Genomic DNA, 17,604 nt, shown 5'->3' with positions numbered 1-17,604 from the left:
CAGGACACCAAGACGAGGCCACTGTGGGGGCCCGCCTGAGGATGAAGTGCCCAGGAGGACTCCCCCAAATCTAAGGCCCTTCCTGTTCCACAGACAGCTGTGAGTCCCCGAGGTGAGCTGCACAAGGGAACTGAGGGGCCCAGGCCGCACCGGACAGTGGTAGGGCATGAGCGCAGCACACACAAACGACACGAGGCAGCTTTCAGGTGCATGCACTGCTGCTTAAACTGGGGGTCAGACAGGAGAAGAGTGGGGAGACTGAGGCCCAAGCACACGCAGCCACACAGCTGTGGAGTCCTGGGGGAAGGCAGGCTGTTGTGGTGGTCGTCAGTCTGCAGGCTGCTACCCACAGCAGTCACTTCACACTGTCCAACAGGCTCAGAGTCCTGGTGAGTGACGGGGTTTGAGGACAGAGGCCAGTATGGGAGGAACAAGGCCACAGGCACATGTGCCTGCCAGATCTGCAGATGTCATGGCTCACCATGCATGGAGACTCAGGGGGAGGCTGCTGGCTGCTTCTGAACCCGGGAAGGGGTCCAGGGAGCCCCCTGCCCTTGTGCCTGGCCCTTCCCCCAGCGGGCCCCTACACATCGGGACATAGCAGGAAGGGCAGATATTGGCTGCCCCCAACCACACTTCACTCCTGTCCCCTGGCTTCTGAGCAGTCCAGGGCACCCCCAAGAGCTGCTCATACACTGAGGCAGCCAGCTGCAGAGGGCTCGGCAGGTGAATCAGGGGCTGCATAGGGCCGATGCAGGAAGGCCCCTGGGGTGGCAGCAGGGATTCCAGAGCACAGGCTGCAGGGAACCATGGGCACGGGAGGAGGGGGTTGATGGCAGTGCAAACTCCGGTATCGCTTTCAGTGTTTCCATCCTTAAAAGTCAAGGCATTTTCTTCAAAAAGAAAAGATCTAGAGCAAACCTATAAATTTAAAAGAGCATTTCAAGGAAAATGGATGGCTGCTGACAGCTCTGCCTGGGACTGCGGTTCCAGGGCCTGCACGCACAGCCCGCCTCCTGGCAGCAGCAGGATCCCTGCCTGTTGCCAACCGGACCCTGCCAGAACTGAGAAGGCTGTTTGGAGGGTCCCAAGGGAGGATGCGGGATGGATGGCACGCACCTCTCACTGGTGCCCTGCAGGCTGAGCCGCCCCATGCCCAGCAGTCAGGTCCTGCCTGAGGCACCGTCTTTAGGCTGCAGCTGCTGCTTGTGGTGGAGTGGAGGAACGAAGGCGAAGCACAAACAGCAGCCACCCACTGGGCTCGGTGCGGTGGCCCTACCAGTTCTGGTTGTCCCAGCCTTCATCTGCAGGCATAGACGAGGGCGCTACCCTCCCGGTCACCCTGGCCCTGCCCTCCCCACCCTCCCAGCCTTCGCTGTTATTGCTGTTCTTGTTAGACGCCGAGCCTGAGCCCCACACTTCCCAGCTGTCTGAGCTCCTCTTCTCGGTCGAGGTGTCTGCGCATGTCCAGCTGTCGCTGCTCGGGGACTTGACGGCCCTGGGGGGCTCTGTACTCCCAAAGGTCTCCCAGAAGCTCTGGCCCATGGTGCTGTTCTGGAAGTTGTCCTCGCCGCTGTTTTGGTAACTATGGCTCTCAGGGGGTCTTTTAGAGAGAGAGAGAGGAGGGACTCTGAATAGTTGTTACAAAATCAGAAACTCCACCGCGATGCTCCCTGAGCAGCCTGGCCTGTGCATGGCATCACAGCTCTCAGGGGCCCACTGAACCAGTCCACTGCTCAGAGCTCTACGTCCCCCTGGAGCAGTTGCCAACATGTGGCAGCTCTGTGAGGGCTGGTGGAGCCCCAACGCCACTGCTGCACCTGGACGGTGACTGCCATGCCCTGCCCAGCATCTCCCAGGCCGCCCTCTCAGGGTCCGCAGTGCCCTCACCAGGCGTGACTCCTTCTGTACTCCAGAGCAGAGGAAAGCACGGAGCCGACGGCCCAGAACCTGCCGGAGGGACTCAGACAGCCTCCTGCCACCAGAGCCCACACTTCTTCAATCCCCCAAATGAGAATATTTTTTAAAATGCATAAAAAGTTGGGTTTTCCATGGTGATTAAGGAGAAAAGAAATTAGAAAAACTCAGGCCTTTTCTACCAGCTTCAGACTGCTGCGAGGATTGGCTCAGCGGGGAGAGGCTGGCACTGGCCTCACATGGGACAGAGGCTGTGCCTTCAGCAGAGTCCAACTGAAGCCCTGGGCCGAGACCTGCCCCCCAACCTCGACTGCAATTATGCCATAGAAAAACCAAACAGCACATCCAAGGAAGCAAGAGAACATGGCGTCCTGCAGTGAGCAGGAAATCTGCCTCAACCCTGGTGAGGTGAGTGACAGCACGTACCAGCTCTCCACGGCTATACTGTGCAGGTCAGAGGAGAAGGCCCACCATGCTGTGCACAGAGGCTGCACACACTGGGCCAGGATGAGGCTCTGAGGGCTGCCAGCCCTCTTGCCCCTTGTCCCCTGCCCTCCACCCACCCAGAGTCTGGGGGACAGTAACATCACACAGCAGGGCTGGCCCCTCCCTGTCCACATGAGGGTGTGTGGATGAGACCTTCCCTTCCACCGGAGCCTGGGCAGTGGCAGTTCCTACAGGGATCCAAGGAGCAAGGGGATGGGGGGACAGGAAGATGGACCTGTGTACCTCTAAGGCTCTCCAGAGCTTTCTGCACCACGATCTCCAGCCCTCCCACCATCCACAGCAGGGACATGGCATGCCACTCGGACAGCCCATGGGAAGAGTGGCCAAGGCAGGACTCTAGGATGCAGGGTCCTGTGAGGGGTGTGTGTGGGGGAGTGGAATGGCATACCTATCTGAGGGGTCCTCCGCCTTCCCAGAAAAAAAGGTGGTGACGTCCCGCCATCCCTTACTGCTGACTCCCTGGACCTGGAAGGAGATGGGATGGGCTAGCCAGGGCCAGCTCCCAACTGCACAGGTGGTTCTCGGCAGGCCTCTGCCACCAATGCCAATGTATACTGTCCTGCTAAGAAGACCTGGGTCACATGTAGGAGGGGTGCCTCATGCAGACAGGCACACATGCACACACAGACATGCACACATGTAAGCACACAGAGACATGCTCATATGTACACACTCGAGTACATGCACACAGACACGTACAGACACACACTCGTGAGCAGACATGCTCACATGCACACACTTGAGTACACATATGACCAGTCTCACACAGGCTCACATGCACACTCAAGTAGAGACTTACTGAGCACACACAGTTGTATATGCACACCCAGACACGCACAGACCTCTCATGAGCATACACACTCACATGCGCACACTCGAGTAGATGCACACACATGACAAGTCTCTCACACATGCAGGCTCATGTACACACACTCGAGCATGTACACACACACGTGAGCACAGAGGCAGGCTCACACACACCCTCAAGCAGAGACTCACTGAGCACATAAAAATGTACATGCACACACAGATAGATGCACGTGTCCATGCTTGAGCACATGTTCACACAGACAAGCACAGCAACACTGCAGCAGCGCTCAGGTGAATACGCGGACACCCACTGCTTGGTTTTCCGTAAGTGGAGTCCCCCACCTTCCTCCCAGCTCATCCTAACAGTTGCCCCATTGTAGGCAGGAACACCTTGTGTGGAGAACACAGGCCATGGCCTCTGAGAGCTCACCCCCAAACATGCCGGAGGACGAAGGGCATGCAAGCGAAAGCTCCCTGCAGGCACGCCTTCTCTCCACAGAGGCCAATGGAGAGCCCAGTGGGCTTCCTCCCATCCAGAGCCCCTCATCCTGGTGGACAGGACACCACCTCTGCCCCGCCCCCATGGGATATGTTAGCAGTAACAGGAGCAAAAACTGCTTGAGCCAGGGTCAGCACTTACCATGGGAAAGGCCAGCGGCGGCAAGTCAAGAGAGGAAAAGCGACAGGTCAGTAGCTGACAGGCCCCCACCAGGTCAAGCTGTTTCCATATTCCTCCAGCCCTCAGGCAACTGGGCAGCCCTCATCACATCCTGGGGCCAGTGGCTGCTGCCAAGGCTGGCCCAAGCCTGCATGGGACATCAGGCGCCCCACCCTTGCTCTAGATGCCTGACGCTGTGGAATATGGAGACTGGCTTCAGCTGTGCCCGCGCACCAGGCGGGGCCTGCCCTACCTTGAATGCCAACTGAGAAACCCCACTGGACACATCATCAAAAAGCTTTCCCTCCTTCACCTGTGGGCATTGAAACAGCGTCGTCAGAGGGGGGTGGGAGTGGAAAAGTCCAGTGAGAGCTGCACAGGAGAACGGGAACACAGCTGTGACAGTGTCTGAAGCCGCAAGTGCATGTAGACATCTATAGTGTTTGTGTCCCAAAAAGCTCTACAGTGACCCCCAAAATGCCTTCAGAATCACAGGACTGTCACTTTAAGGTCTGGGAACTGCTCCAGCAGTCACTGCCAACATGGCACCTACCGCCTGCTAATGACCAGGACACTGCAAGTCGAGGAAAAGCCAACAGAGACCTGTCCACTGAGTCAGTCCCCCAGCCATGCTGCCTCCCTGCTGTGAGTGGGGGAGGAACTGGTGAGGCTCAGGCTGGTCTCCCCTAAAGGTCTCTGTCACCACAATCTCCTCTGAGGACAAGCTGGCACTGTCCCCAGCCTGAGCCTCCTCTATGCACCATGGCTAGGGCTGTGTGGGAGTGAGGCAGAGAGAAGGGAGTGAGAAGGGGCCCTAGGCAGGGGAGGGGACAGGCTGGAGGGATCTCAGAGGCCCCAGCCACAGGAGGAGGACATCAGTGCCTGAAGAGCAGAGTGGGCGGCCAGGCGGGGCTGAAAACAGGAACACACCTGCTTCCCTAGAAATGAAGGCTGGGGGGTGACAAGCACTTCACCCGTGGGTGCAGCCCCTTACCCTCTCCTGGGCAGGCTTGAGGACGTTCTCGTTCAGGCTGTGGCCCAACTCCGAAGCCTATTGGGAGGGAAGCAGTGTGAACACCAGCAGCCACAAGCCGCAGGATGTGGCGCACGCGGGCAGAGCAGGGCAGCACAAGCTTTGCCAACAGGGAGGCAGCTGACATGAGCACAAACAAGGGACAGGTCACAGAGTCATGGGAGAAGGGCAACAAACGATACCCAATGCACACACGGCCGCCACCCAAAGGCCAAGAGACTGCTGCCCCTCACCACACGCTCTTGCAGGGAGGGCCCAGGGGATGTAGGTGCTCCCCTGGGGGTCCTCCCCCATGCTCAGCCACAGCCACCAGCAGTGGTTGGCTCATGGGAAGATGCCTCATGGCTCTGTCCATAAGCACAGCTGAGCTGATGACTCCCTACCTACCGGCCAGCACCAACTCACGCCCAGGGCCCACAGAGCCATGCGGGCTGAGGCCCACCTCAACCGCCGGCAAGGAAGGGCATGGGGCCAGAGGCCGCAGAAAGGAGCTGTGCATGGGGAAGGGGCTTGGCGTCTCCTGACCCTGACCACAGTGTAAGGGCTGGGCCACGAAGCACCTGGGGATGTGGCATGAGGGGTCTTCTCTTCCCTTATGGCCGAGAAAAACACTGGCCAGAGATGTAAGGTGGGAACAGCTCCACAGTACAGGCAGGCTCCTCCCCATAGGGACTACCCTCTCTTTGATTACCCAGTGTGAGGTAACTAAACCATGAGATGCAAGTCTGGCTGGCTGCTCCATTTCCAGGGCTCCTCTAGGCCCACCCAGCGCCCTACACAGGCAGCACCCTACATTCTGGATCTGAAAGGAGGGGTGTAGACCAAGTGCCTGCAGCACCCAACAGCCAGGGAGGGGTCAAGCAGAAGCACACATGTGGTGACACAAGGGACCGCAAGCATACGAGCAGACACGCGGGGAGGACGCACACTCTCAGCAGAGAAGGGGTGCATGCTCGAGCAGACATGGGCTTTACCGGCTCTGGCTGCTGCTTGTGACCCCAAAACTTTACCCAGACAGCAGGAGACAGTTTAGGAGAGAGAGAGAGAGCAAAGCAGTGGGACCACAATTAGCACCACCAGGGAGCATCTCAAACCATGCCACCCAAAGGAGCTGTTCCCACTGGCATCGCCCGGGCTGGGTTATCACCGAATGCGACCTTGGACCTAGCCTGCTCCTGCCCTCGAGTCTGAGTATTCTTGTGCTCCAAACTCACCACGTTCCTGAATCACAGGAGTAAGCGCAACTCGGGCCTGAAACAGGCTTTGAGACAGAGCCAAGGAGATGTCCCTAGAGTTGGCCACCAGTGGCGTGCATGGCAGGAAGACACCCCAGGAGATGAGAAAACCCCGCCCCCCCCACAGGGGTGACAGGCACCTGGTGAGCACCGAACTCCCCTCATTCAGGGTACAAGCACCTGTCCTGAAAGTCTCCCACAGCTCCAGGCCTGTTGCCATGGGTTGAGTATGTCCCCTAAAAGTTCAGACTTGATCCCCACTGTAACAGTGTTAAGAGGGTGGGAAATCCTATGACGGTATTTGACAGGTGGGGCCTTTAAGAGGTGATTGGATTGTTGAGGACTGTGCCTTTGAGAATGGGTAAATCCACCACCAATGGTTTAGTGGTGGTCATGGGTGCGGCTCTGATGGCTTTGTAAGGAGAGTGAGTGAGGTTAGCTCTCTCTTGCTAAGCCGATTCACCATGTGACAGTCTGAATCACTGTAGAGCCACCACCAAGTGCAAAGCCCTCACCAGATGTGCCCCCTGGACTGTGGTCTTCCCAGTTTCAGGCATTCCGTTACAAGCAACAAAAGTGGACTGATCTACCTGTGCAGCCCGAGCTTTCCTGGAGAGCCACATGTGGGCCACTGCCCCGAGTATGGTTCTGGCCCCCAAGCCCTGTGGAGGACTGCCCAGACCAGAGCCCTGACCACCACATGGGAACTGCTGGGACTACTAACCATCTTTTGAAGAAGAAAAGAAATGCCAAGGTGGGAGTCTGCCCCTGCCTGCAACAGAAGCACACACCACCAGGGGCAGAGCCACTCAGGTCCACGGAGCTCAGGCCCACCTCATACTGTCACAATAGCACAGAGATGCCGGCAATTCTGAATGGCCGAGCCGGGCAGTCCTGCTCCATCCCAAACTAGGAGGCCAGCTGCACCGCAGCCATGCACTGTGCCCGCTGCCAGTGGAAGGGGAGGTATGCTTGGTCCTGCAGGCCCTAAGCAGGTGCAGCCTCTTACTGCCCTGCTACACCACGCAGCCATATGAGGGACCAGCTGACCCATGAGGAACTGCAGGTAGCAAGGTCCCCTCTTTTCTCTGCTGGGACCCTGGACCCTGAGCACATGTCCTGGGAAGGGGAGAACCCAGCAGCTTCTGGACACTGCATGTGACATCACAGACTCAGGAGTTTAAAAGGTACCGGAGTGCAAACGCTTCTCTTTTGTTACCTTTTGACTTGCTTGGGATCCAAATTTTGTAGCCTAAAAGGAAACACAAAGATAGGGCTTTTCAGCCCACTGCCTTAACCCCTTAACTCTGAAGGCCAGGCTTCATCCCCACAGGGATTGGATGGATCCTCAGTTCCAGAAATGTCTCCTGATGGCCACCCAAGGCTGCCAGCTAACCTGACAGCTCCAAAGAGCTCAGACGAGCTGTGGGGGCACTTGTGCAAGCACAGACATTGGCTCCCCTCTGGAGAGGCCAAGGTGCTCAGATGAGCTGCAGGGGGACTTGTGATAGGAGACATCAGCTCCCCTCTGGAGAGGGCCAGCCGGTGTGCTATGGCAGCAGGGGTGGGGAGCCACACCAGCATCGGCCGTCCCAGGGCTGGGGTGGGGTGGCGAGCAGGGCCAACTCTGTCTTCCAGACTGTGGAACTAGGCCCTGGAGCCCACCAATGCAGACGACACAGACTAGGGGAGACCACACCACCCCAATGCTGTCCTTGTGGGCTTTCCCATGGGCCCAGGCCCTGCCTTTCCCCAAGAGTGCCCCTTACCCTGAAGCAGGAAGCAGCTCAGTGGCCAGCACCCCAGTCACTTTTATATTTGGGGAAAGAAAGACAGGGCCTGGCCATGGAACCTGGACTTCCCTGGCCTGTCTGCTCTGGGTAGCAGCCAGGCGGCCTCTGTCCCTGCTCAGGGCTCTCCCTCCTCTCCTCAGACAACATTTCTCTTACACCACGGCCACGCGGCCCAACCCCAGGCTCCTCTCCGGGCCCACCCATCACCGGGTTTCAGGCCTGCTTCTTACTGCCCCACACTGTCTGGGGCACTGACGGGGCCCTCACATTTTCTTACATTCCATCGTCTATGCTGACTCAAGCCCCAGATCTTCCCCTCGTTTCAGGTGGTGGGGCAGGCAAGAGTGAGGGAGAAAACCCGACTGTCGAGGTGCTACTCTGAAGACCCAGAAGAAGAAACTCAGGGTGCTAGGTGCCCCTGACCCACTTCACGGGGCCAGGGAGGGGCCTGGGACAAAGTGGGGTCCCGTCTGCCTCCCACTCTCCTCAGGGCAAGTCAGCATCTGCAGGCAGCTTGTCTGATGTGAACAGAAACACCCACAACCACAGCAAGTGCAGGGCCACCAAAGCCTTGGGCCTGTCTGGCTGGGGGCAGTGAAACCCCACTCATGGGAAGGAAACCTAACCCCTGTCACCCATGGTCAGAGCCCCCAGGACCCCTCCCCCCACATTCCCGCCTCGGCTCCCAGAACCCCAGGCCAGTGGAGGCCAGTGTACGTCCTGCAAGACCTGGTGGTGCGTTGGGGCCAGTTACTTACACCCTCCTTAGCTGCTGAAGCAAACCTGCTGGCTCCGGAGGTGAAACTGCTCCAGCCCTGAGAGGAAGCATAGAGAACAACCCGTTAGTGTCACGTGTAACCACACCTGGACCCAATCCATGCCATGCTCTGACCGCAGAAAACCTGAGCACTCCAGTCTCAGCAGAGGCTACCTTAACACCCTGCAGTTCCTGCTTTTAATAAGGAAATGCAGCATCCTCACGATGTGTGCTGCTCAACACCATGGCACCCGTCATCCCTACCAGCCTGGCCAGCCGCAGCGCTCAGCACACCACAGGCCCATGACCGTCCACCACCCTCCCACCACTACGAGAGGAAGAACGCGGCAGACCGGAGCCTACTCTGCAGGGCAGGCAGGGCCTCCAGAGCCACTGAGCTTGTGCCACTGTCTCCTCACTCCTGCGTCCCCACATGGGGGCATACAGAGGGCGGGCGGGGCACAGGCCGCCACCACAACCCACTCTCCCTCCCCTAGGTTCAAGGTGGTTTTCTCCTAAGCCTTCCACAGTAATTTGAAGCTATTCATTATTCATTAATACGAGTGTGTCTCTTAAACCACAAGTTACCCCCTCCCTTCTAAAAGAAACGCAGGGGGCCCTACACTTCAAGCAGCAAGAAAGTTCAACTGTCTCCACCAGAGAATGATCAGCAGAAGGCAGAGAAGACACAGGGCACGGCCAGGAGTGGGGAGGGAGGCCTTTAGGCCTTAGGCTAAAAATCTGCTTTTCTTCCCAGTGACTGCAGGGAACGTGACCCGAGCTCTACACTCATGAGAGCTCCTGGAGGTGAAAACAGCAGTTTTAAATAATTCTTGAATAAGTGATTTATCCATTTTTGGAACCACACATATTGTGAAGAATTCGGCACGCAGCAATCTCCCCCGCAGGCCAACCAATCCTGCCCCCCAGTGGCACATGCAGTGTAGAAAGAGTCCTATTTCCACCCCTTCTTGCATGACACAGCCCCTCCCCTGCACCTTGCTGGTTTCCACTGGACGTGCTGTACAGACCTTGTCACGTCACTATGAAAAGCCCCTCCTCACCTTTTCACGCACATGCAGTCAGGAATGACCGCACTCACTGCTACTCAACCCACTCTCCCTGGCCAGACCCCTCAGGTCGTTTGCAATTTGCAGATGACAATGCTCAATGAATAAAAGCCATTTTTTAAAAACAGTAGGGCCGGCCCCATGGCTCACTCGGGAGAGTGTGGCACTGGTAGTGCTGAGGCCGTGGGTTCGGATCCTATATAGGGATGGCTGGTGCACTCACTGGCTGAGCGTGGTGCAGACCACACCATGCCAAGGGTTGCGATTCCCTTACCGGTCAAAAAAATAAAACAGTAAAAGTTTCCTTGGAAAATGAAAGTTTGACGAGATGTACTTCCGTGACTGGTAAAATGACCTGGAGCTGCCCTGAGAGCATATGGGTCCTGCCAGCACGGCCCAGCACCGCCACACTCAGTGGGGACAGCTCTGTGGGCTCCATACAAAACCTTCAGTTCTTGGGAAGAAGGTGCCTTGTTAAATTTGAATACATATTTTGTAGCCAGAGCAAGTAAGTGACTGAACGCATGTGGGACCTGAATAAAGAACATTTCACTAAAGGTAGGGGGAGGAACCTCAAATCAGAATGAAGCCAGAGCAGTTGTTCTGGGCTGCCCGGCACAGCCCGACTGGATCTGCCTGGCCATGGCTTGGGATGCCCCTTGAGCCGGCCGCACACGGGTGGCACAGGCCTCACAGGGCCCACGCATCCTCACCGAGTACAGGGAAGACATGGCATTGTTGAGGAAGTCGTCCTCTCTCTTCTGAGGTGGCGCTGTGTTCCCAAACCCCATGTAGCGATTCCCCTGGGTCCTGAAAGCAAAGCACAAACAAGCAACAGCCACTGGCATGAATCCCGCTGCTCCTGGAGGCTCCAAGACCATGGGTGGGGCAGGGGGCGGGGGGGCAGGGGCTCTGAGGACACACGAAGTCACACTTGCTCTGCTCATTCAAAAAGACCCTCATTGCCACAGGGTCCCCAGCAAGACCTAAAACCCAGTTGCTAGAAGAACATTAAAATGGCTTAGAACTCGAGGGATAAAAATTCATTTACAGGTCAGGCAGATTCCAGGAAGGAAATTTATTTTTTCTTCTAAGTACAGTCATCCCTTGGTATCCACAGAGGATGATTCCAGGACCCCCCGCAGATGCCAAAATCCACAGATGCTCACATCCCTGACAGAAAATAGCATAGCGTTTGCATACAGCCTATGCATACCCTCCCGTACACACTGTCACCTCTGCGTTACTTACAATACCTAATACAGCATAAATGCTACATACACAGTTACTATGCTGTACTGTTTTTTAAACATGTACTAAATATCTTTGACCTATGGTTGGCTGAATCTATGGATGTGGAACACTTAGATCTGGGGAACTGCCTGCATTAGGTTTTCTCTACACTTAAGGCCCCCAATTCAAAGTGGGGCTGGCTGGGTTTCCCGCAATCAGACCCCGCATCATGCAAGCTCCGACTGTGCACCCAGTACACACAGGAAGGATGGCCCGGCCTGCCCCGAGGGAAACAGTCCTACCCCGATGGGCTAGCCCTCGAGTGGGTGAACCCACTGCGCCCGCCTGAGGTGCCCCAGCCTGCAAGGCCTCACCCTTGATAGGAGCCGAGGTCATCATTCAGCCAGTCTTCAAAAGCCTTGTCTGAGGATGTGGTCACATTCTGCAGCTGGCCAGAGGCTCTGAAACCAAAAGTAAAGGGTCAGTGAGGCCAATGCTAGAAGAGCAAGTGTAAGGCAGAGGCCCCGCAGCAGGGGTAGTCCCAGCAAGGCTGCTGGAACCACGTGGGCTGCGTCAGGGGTGCCTGGAAAGGAGCTGTGGCCAGGCCAGCCCCCAGGTCTGTCCAGCAGGCTGCTTGGGCTCAGACATTAAAGGGACCCTGCGCCTGCCATGTTGCAGGGAGGCAGCTGGGAGAAGGGGTCAGGGGGGACAAGAGCCAGGAGATGAATGGAACTGTCAGTGGTGCAGGACCTTCCAACAGAAGCACCTTGACACAGCCCCACCCAGGGCAGGAGGCAGGACCCTGGGGCTCAGTGATGGGGGAGTGGGGCACCTGTGTGAACTGGGAGCCTCCGGGGCCCTGTCATTCCATGCCATCCCCCACACAGGACATTCCTTGCTGCAGAACACGAGAGCAGAAACATGGGGATTGGCTTGGCCATTGGGGCCTGCACTACAGGAAGCGTAGCCTCAGGAGCCACGCGCAATGTGCAGCCATGGAGACATTGGCACGCTACACCCCACTGTGCCTCTGTGCATGTGGTGGCCACATACCATGCACACATCTGGAAGGAGATGCCCAGGGCTCACCGCTGAGGAGTGGGGAGACACTACTGTGTATTTTGGACATGTCTTTATTGGTTGAATTTCCACTAAAAGCTTGTGCTGTTTTGACAATTTTTAAAGCTGTTTTTCCCACCAACTTTTGGGAACAGCTCACAACTGCAGCTGTTGCCACAACGGTGTGCAGAGGGAGGATCTGTGGGCCCTGAGCTATGGCTGAGAACAGGACAGAGGCCCAACAGCAGGCCAGAGGAGTAGCTACCGGTGGGCAGTGGACGGCAGCGTCCTGGGTTGAGGGGGGGTCCAGTTCTGGGCTGGTGATGATTCCAGAGACCACTCTCTGCCTTCAGCCAGGGCGGCCACCTGACAGGGGACAGGGGCTAGTTAGAGCACCAGACTGTTCTGAGACACCTGTGCACACTGGCAACTCTTGCGCACTCAAACGACTACAACCTGCCCACGCGCCACCCACACAGCCCCTCCCAATGTCTGCGGCCACAGGCTCAGGGTCATTGGCCAGAGGTGAGCTGTGCCACCGAGCTCTGGGTCGGCACGGCTGCAGCTGCACCCAATTGGCCTTGCGGTTTTCTCAGAAGTGCTGCCCCTGCTGTGTACTACAGAAGGTACCTGCCACAATTCCTTCTCTCCCCCACGGGAGGGCAAGGGTCACCTTCTACCCCTGCTAACTATAGGCCACTTGCTTCCCCTTGGAGCAGAAAACTCTACTCAGGATTGGGCGAGGGCTACACATCCCTGTCTGTCCTTGGCCTGTTGGCATGGATCGGAGCATCCTAACCACAGAACCATGAAAGACCACCATCCAGCCGCCACCAACAGTGCAGCTGTCCTGCCACCACGGACAGGAGAGAGCCAGGCCTGCCTTTACCTTATCCCTGAAGAGGGCTGCAGATCTGCTGTTGTATTTCTCCTGCAAGGACCAGCAGGGGTCGTAATCCTCCTGAGACTCCAGGAACGCTTGGAATTTAGCATTCCCACCTGCTTTCATCTTCTCCAGCTCAATGTCCTTCCACTTGTCCATAGTCACAGAGCGCACAAAGCTGGAAACCACAGGCTTCACCTGATTACCAAGTACTAGGGATATTCAGGAACCCCCACACCCACCCAACACTGGGCTGTGAATTAAACACATGTGCTTCCTGTGGCAAGACAGCAGCCAGAAGAAGCTACACAAAGTCTGAGCAGCCAGCAGCTGACAGCCATGGGCCATGTGTCACTGGAGTGGGTACCAGCCCACAGGCAGGGAAGCAGCCCTGAGCTTCCCTGTCCTCCAGCACTGCTGATGGCAGGCACCCATCTTAACACACAAGGGACGTAAGGCTAGACACAGGCTCTCCATGGAGCCTGAGCAGCAGAACACTGACCTGAGGTGCACCCCAAGCCCGCGGTGTTTTCCCGAGCACTCCAGGCAGATCCAGATGCCATAGGTCACACTGACCCACTGAGGATTAAATGCACCACACTCAAAACACACCTGCAAAGGGGCCACATGTGATTCACTCGGCAGCTCAGGACAGGGCCCAGGGACCCCAAAGAACTGACAGGTGCCCCAGGAGGGGCAGAGGAGGGAACAGGCAGCACGTGCAAGGCCCTGGATGAGGGCACTAGTGCCAACAAGCCCAACAAGGCTGCTCAGGGTGGCTGGAGGGGGGGTTCAGGGCAGAGCTGGAGGTGACAGGGAATCTTGCCCAGAAACTGGTGCAAAGAAAAGAGCCTCCCGAGTGATAAAATACACAGACCCATCCTGAGAGCGATATGCCCTGAGAAATGTGGTAGGAGCCCTCACCCCCAGTGGCCAGCACTGATGGATACCAGACATGGCCTGGCACTCTAACAGTGGCCATTCACCCGGGACGCTAGTCGGCATGAGCCATGCACTTTCACAGCCATGCCAGTGACCAGCCATGCCAGGGAGCGCACACCAGGGTGGGGCAGCCTGGAAGAATGTGGCTCGACCCAACCAAAGCTTGACAAAGAGTGGGGGCTTACGTTGTTCCCATCCTGCACCCTCACTTCTTTAAGGACCTTCCTGGTTCTTGGGCTGGCCATGATGCTGCAAAGGAGAAAAATAAACTCTTTAAACTTACGAATGGGTTACAAGAAAAGAAGTAAACTGTCAGTTCAAAAACACTACACAACAGATAACCTCACAGGAAATTCCACTGGGCTGCTCTGCAGAGAGCAATAGGGGAACCGCTTACTAAAGGAAGCTGTTCTCCATATCCCCACGTGCCCCCAGCCACAGCCAATGCAATAATCAGGAACACCACAAAATCACTGGTGTCACTGTGCTTAAGCATTACGTACCACCAAGACTGCATAACTCATAAAAAGTCCTGTCTTTTAATGGTGAAATTCATAGCAAGGGGTGGTCTTTATAAAACATGCACAGATTAGCTGCTAAATCTGATTTCCCACCTAAAAGGGTGGCACTCCAGACCTGGGCTGTCACTTTCAACAACAGGGAGCCTGGGCACTCGCCACCCAACCCACTCCTCTACCTCCCCACGTGTGTGGGAAAGCTCCACCTATGACATGGGGCAGAAGCCATGCCCTAACTCATGTGTGAAAAGGCCACCTGCTGGAAGGTCTGTAGTCAGTTCCTCTGAGAGTCCATCCTGAGTGATGTAGGTAACAGACAGCATGGCCAAGGCAGCACAAGGCCAGTGGCCTATGGAGTACCAGACCTGCCACCTCGACTCACTGCTGGGTACCAGAACAATGAGGCTCAGGCTGAAGAGAAAAGCTATTTATTTCTCTACAGATCTACTAGCTTTAGCAAAGTTCAACTTTGACTGGTTGCCCATTTAATTGATAAGCAGGAAAATCACAACAAAAGACTCAAAGCTGAAGGAACAGTGCGCTACCAACCACAGTCCCACATGTAAACTAACCCACTGGTCCTGCACACACCACTGTGTGATCAGACCGTGGGAGAAAGAGTGTCCAGTCTGGAGACAGCGGACCTCGGCCTCAGGCCACCTCTACCCTGGCCAGCCCACAACTGAGTGTGCTGTCTCTCCAAAGCTCATCAATGTCTCATTTTGAATGGACTTGTGAGCTGTTCCCTCTCATTCACACGGCAATACACATGATATGGAAAACATGCCAGCACTCTGTGAGTAATGGAACGCTACATGTGTGAGTGCGGACATTTTCACAGCGCCGTCTCTCTACTGCTTCACTGCTGTATTTGAGATGACTTTCAGACTAGCTTTATTAATGGTGTAGGTGGAACTTTATGATGAAGTGCAGCTTAAAAAAATCAGAAAAACCTCTGTCCTGTGTTTCATTTTAAGTCTTAAGTATGCAGAAATAAGGTATTCACTGAGGGGAACCCTGACTCTCTACCCAACCATGCCTTCTGAATATAGAAGTCTAGACTCAGTATTCACGAGTACTCACTTTTAAGCTATTTGAAGTTAGGAAATAAACATCTATCTGCTTTCTATAACTGATCAGAACAAGACCACAAGTTCACCCTAGGCTCCCTTCAGCTCCGTGATTCTCTGCTGGGTAAGGGTGTTCTGAAACCACAGATCGCAAGGCGAACACGTGAGCACTTACTCTGCCCGCAGGACTCGGCCCTGCCACAGCTTACTTGGGGGCACTTTCACCACGTTGGGCATCGCCTATGTGCAGCATTGAAGGTGGAAGCAGGGGTAAGCACACGCTTGGAGAGACGCCCTGGCAGGTCTGACTTTACAAGGCCCTTTGGCCCCAGTCTTTTCACAGCAGCCACACGAGGGCCAGCACATGCGTGCCTGTGGACAACCAGGGCCCATTAAGAGCAGGCTGCCCAGCTACAGGTCTCCACATTCAGTCCTGCTCTCTTTCCACAGCACTGTGCCTGCCTTCGGGGACTCATGTCTTGGTCAAGGGGAAAAGGGTAAATGAGAGTCAGAACTGCTAGGACTGCTCTGAATTTCCAGCCGTGTAAACTAAGGAAGAGGGTATTCACAGATGTACTGAAGAGACAAATGTGTGGAAAGTAAGTGTGCTGGTCGGGATTTAAAGGAACTCCCCTACAAGACCCGTTTTGGATGTCGAGAGCTAAAGGATATTTGTTTTAGAGAACTAAAGGGCAGAAGCAGGGGAAACACACATTCGCTATTAATAACATGAAAACAAAACCTCCTAACTTTTAAAAGCATAAATATGGTTTATCTTGAAAAATAATCCAAGTATTCTTAACACCTGAAACCCAAGATGATAAAAATGTACCTCTTTCTGCAAATGAACATAACTTCAGTAAACGTGGAACCAAATGAGGACACTGTTTCTCAGTTCATGAAGTCCCCTGTCAGACTACAAAACGTTCAGTCCCTAAGTAGGAACATTCTCAACATCTGAGATCAAAAGGGATATTTAAAGCCATTGCCTAGTCCCTAGGGCTGTGATGCAGGTAACGGGTACAAATACTGTCTTTCTTAAAAACTGTCCGCAGCCCCCACATTATCCACGTTTAAGAACAAAAGCCCTTTCTCATTCTTCACAACAGATTGTTTCTGAACTTCGCAGAGAGATAGGGTCCTGGAAAGGGAGGCCTAAACGACCTCAGAGCCACGTCACCCCCTGGACCAGCACGAGTCCCATTTCGCTGCTCTCGATAACAGAGACGGCAATAAATAAGCAGAATCTCTTCCCAGAATTAGAGGTTTGTGACTGCTTAGGGCAGACAGCAGCCCAGTTCTTCTTCTAACCCAAGGACACTGAAAAGGTTGAAAAGCCCCTCCCGGCTTCTTTTCCTCCCTCCCTCAAGACAGCATCCAGGACACAGGGTGAGTGAGGAAAGCGGCCAAAGCAGCCGAGGCTGCGGCGAGACTGACTGGCAGCTGCGGGACTGACCTCACTTCTCAGGAGCCGGGAGCCCAGCGCGACCTCGGAGGGGCCTGGCCGGCTGCGCGTCCAGCCCGGGTCTGGGTCCGAAAGAGGCAGGTCGGGCCCGGCGGGGACGGCTGCGGCGGGGTCGCCCGAGAAGGCCCGGGGCTCCGGCCACCGAGCAGCGCGCTTACCTGGCGGGAGGCCCGGGCAGGGCTGGGTCGGGGTCGGGGCCGGGCTGGGGTCTGTCAGGCGCACAGGCCAGCCAAACAGAGGATGCGCGGGGATCGCCCACCGGCCGCCACCAGCTTCCGGCTACGTTGCGCTGCGCGGTGCCTCACGGGAGGCCGGCCGGGGCGAGACTTCCGCCTCGTGCCCGGAGTCCGGAAGCGTCGCCCCCTGGTCGCTATGGCGACGCGCCTCTTGCGCCGTCTTTCGTGTCCCGGAAGGTGGCCGCCGGCGGCGTGAACAGCGGGACCGCGCGTGAGAAGTGACTGCGTGTGTGAACTGCAGGTGACTTTCGGTTTTGTTTGCACTGAGTGCTTTTGCATACTTCTCATCGACCTGTGTAGCTTTCAAAATAGTCAGGACTAAGCGTTTTAATCGAGCTGTAACCTACGTGCAGTAAAAGGTGCAGTTGAATGAGTTTTGGCAAACGCACCCGCATGTAACTCGACCACAATCGATTAC

General features: G+C 55.9%; 1 protein-coding gene across 6 annotated transcripts; it reads right to left on the bottom strand.

The window, feature by feature from the left end:
• Positions 1 to 200: 200 nt before the first annotated feature.
• On the bottom strand, positions 201 to 17,221 carry ARFGAP1 (ADP ribosylation factor GTPase activating protein 1). Of its 6 annotated transcripts, none has more exons than XM_063095073.1 (14): positions 17,109 to 17,221; positions 14,083 to 14,146; positions 13,458 to 13,567; positions 12,962 to 13,133; positions 12,338 to 12,438; positions 11,388 to 11,474; positions 10,494 to 10,590; positions 8,712 to 8,768; positions 7,380 to 7,412; positions 5,900 to 5,929; positions 4,887 to 4,943; positions 4,146 to 4,205; positions 2,813 to 2,889; positions 201 to 1,603 (listed from the first exon to the last, which is right to left on the bottom strand). In XM_063095073.1, exons 2-14 carry the CDS (start codon positions 14,140 to 14,142, stop codon positions 1,276 to 1,278), a joined length of 1,269 nt encoding a protein of 422 aa, XP_062951143.1. In that variant the 5' UTR covers positions 14,143 to 14,146; positions 17,109 to 17,221; the 3' UTR covers positions 201 to 1,275. The 6 variants fall into 6 exon arrangements, with proteins under 6 accessions (XP_062951143.1, XP_062951150.1, XP_062951154.1 ...); XM_063095080.1 differs by lacking the exon at positions 17,109 to 17,221 and adding an exon at positions 16,942 to 17,087; XM_063095084.1 differs by lacking the exon at positions 5,900 to 5,929.
• Positions 17,222 to 17,604: the final 383 nt, after the last annotated feature.

This window comes from Cynocephalus volans, chromosome 1, assembly GCF_027409185.1.
Source record: "Cynocephalus volans isolate mCynVol1 chromosome 1, mCynVol1.pri, whole genome shotgun sequence".
In the NCBI taxonomy this organism is placed as follows: domain Eukaryota; kingdom Metazoa; phylum Chordata; class Mammalia; order Dermoptera; family Cynocephalidae; genus Cynocephalus; species Cynocephalus volans.
The sequence above is the reverse complement of the archived record's forward strand: the minus strand, read 5'-3'. Positions and strand labels throughout refer to the sequence as shown.

What these genes read in the sequence shown, in the direction of transcription:
- ARFGAP1 (XM_063095073.1), bottom strand. Translation starts at nt 14,142, where the DNA reads ATGGCCAGCCCAAGAACCAGGAAGGTCCTTAAAGAAGTGAGGGTGCAG. An exon ending in GATCCCAAGCAAGTCAAAAG is followed by an intron (nt 5,930 to 7,379) that starts GTAACAAAAGAG and finishes GTCTGGGTAAAG; the next exon opens with TTTTGGGGTCACAAGCAGCA. An exon ending in TCAAGCCTGCCCAGGAGAGG is followed by an intron (nt 4,206 to 4,886) that starts GTAAGGGGCTGC and finishes CAATGCCCACAG; the next exon opens with GTGAAGGAGGGAAAGCTTTT.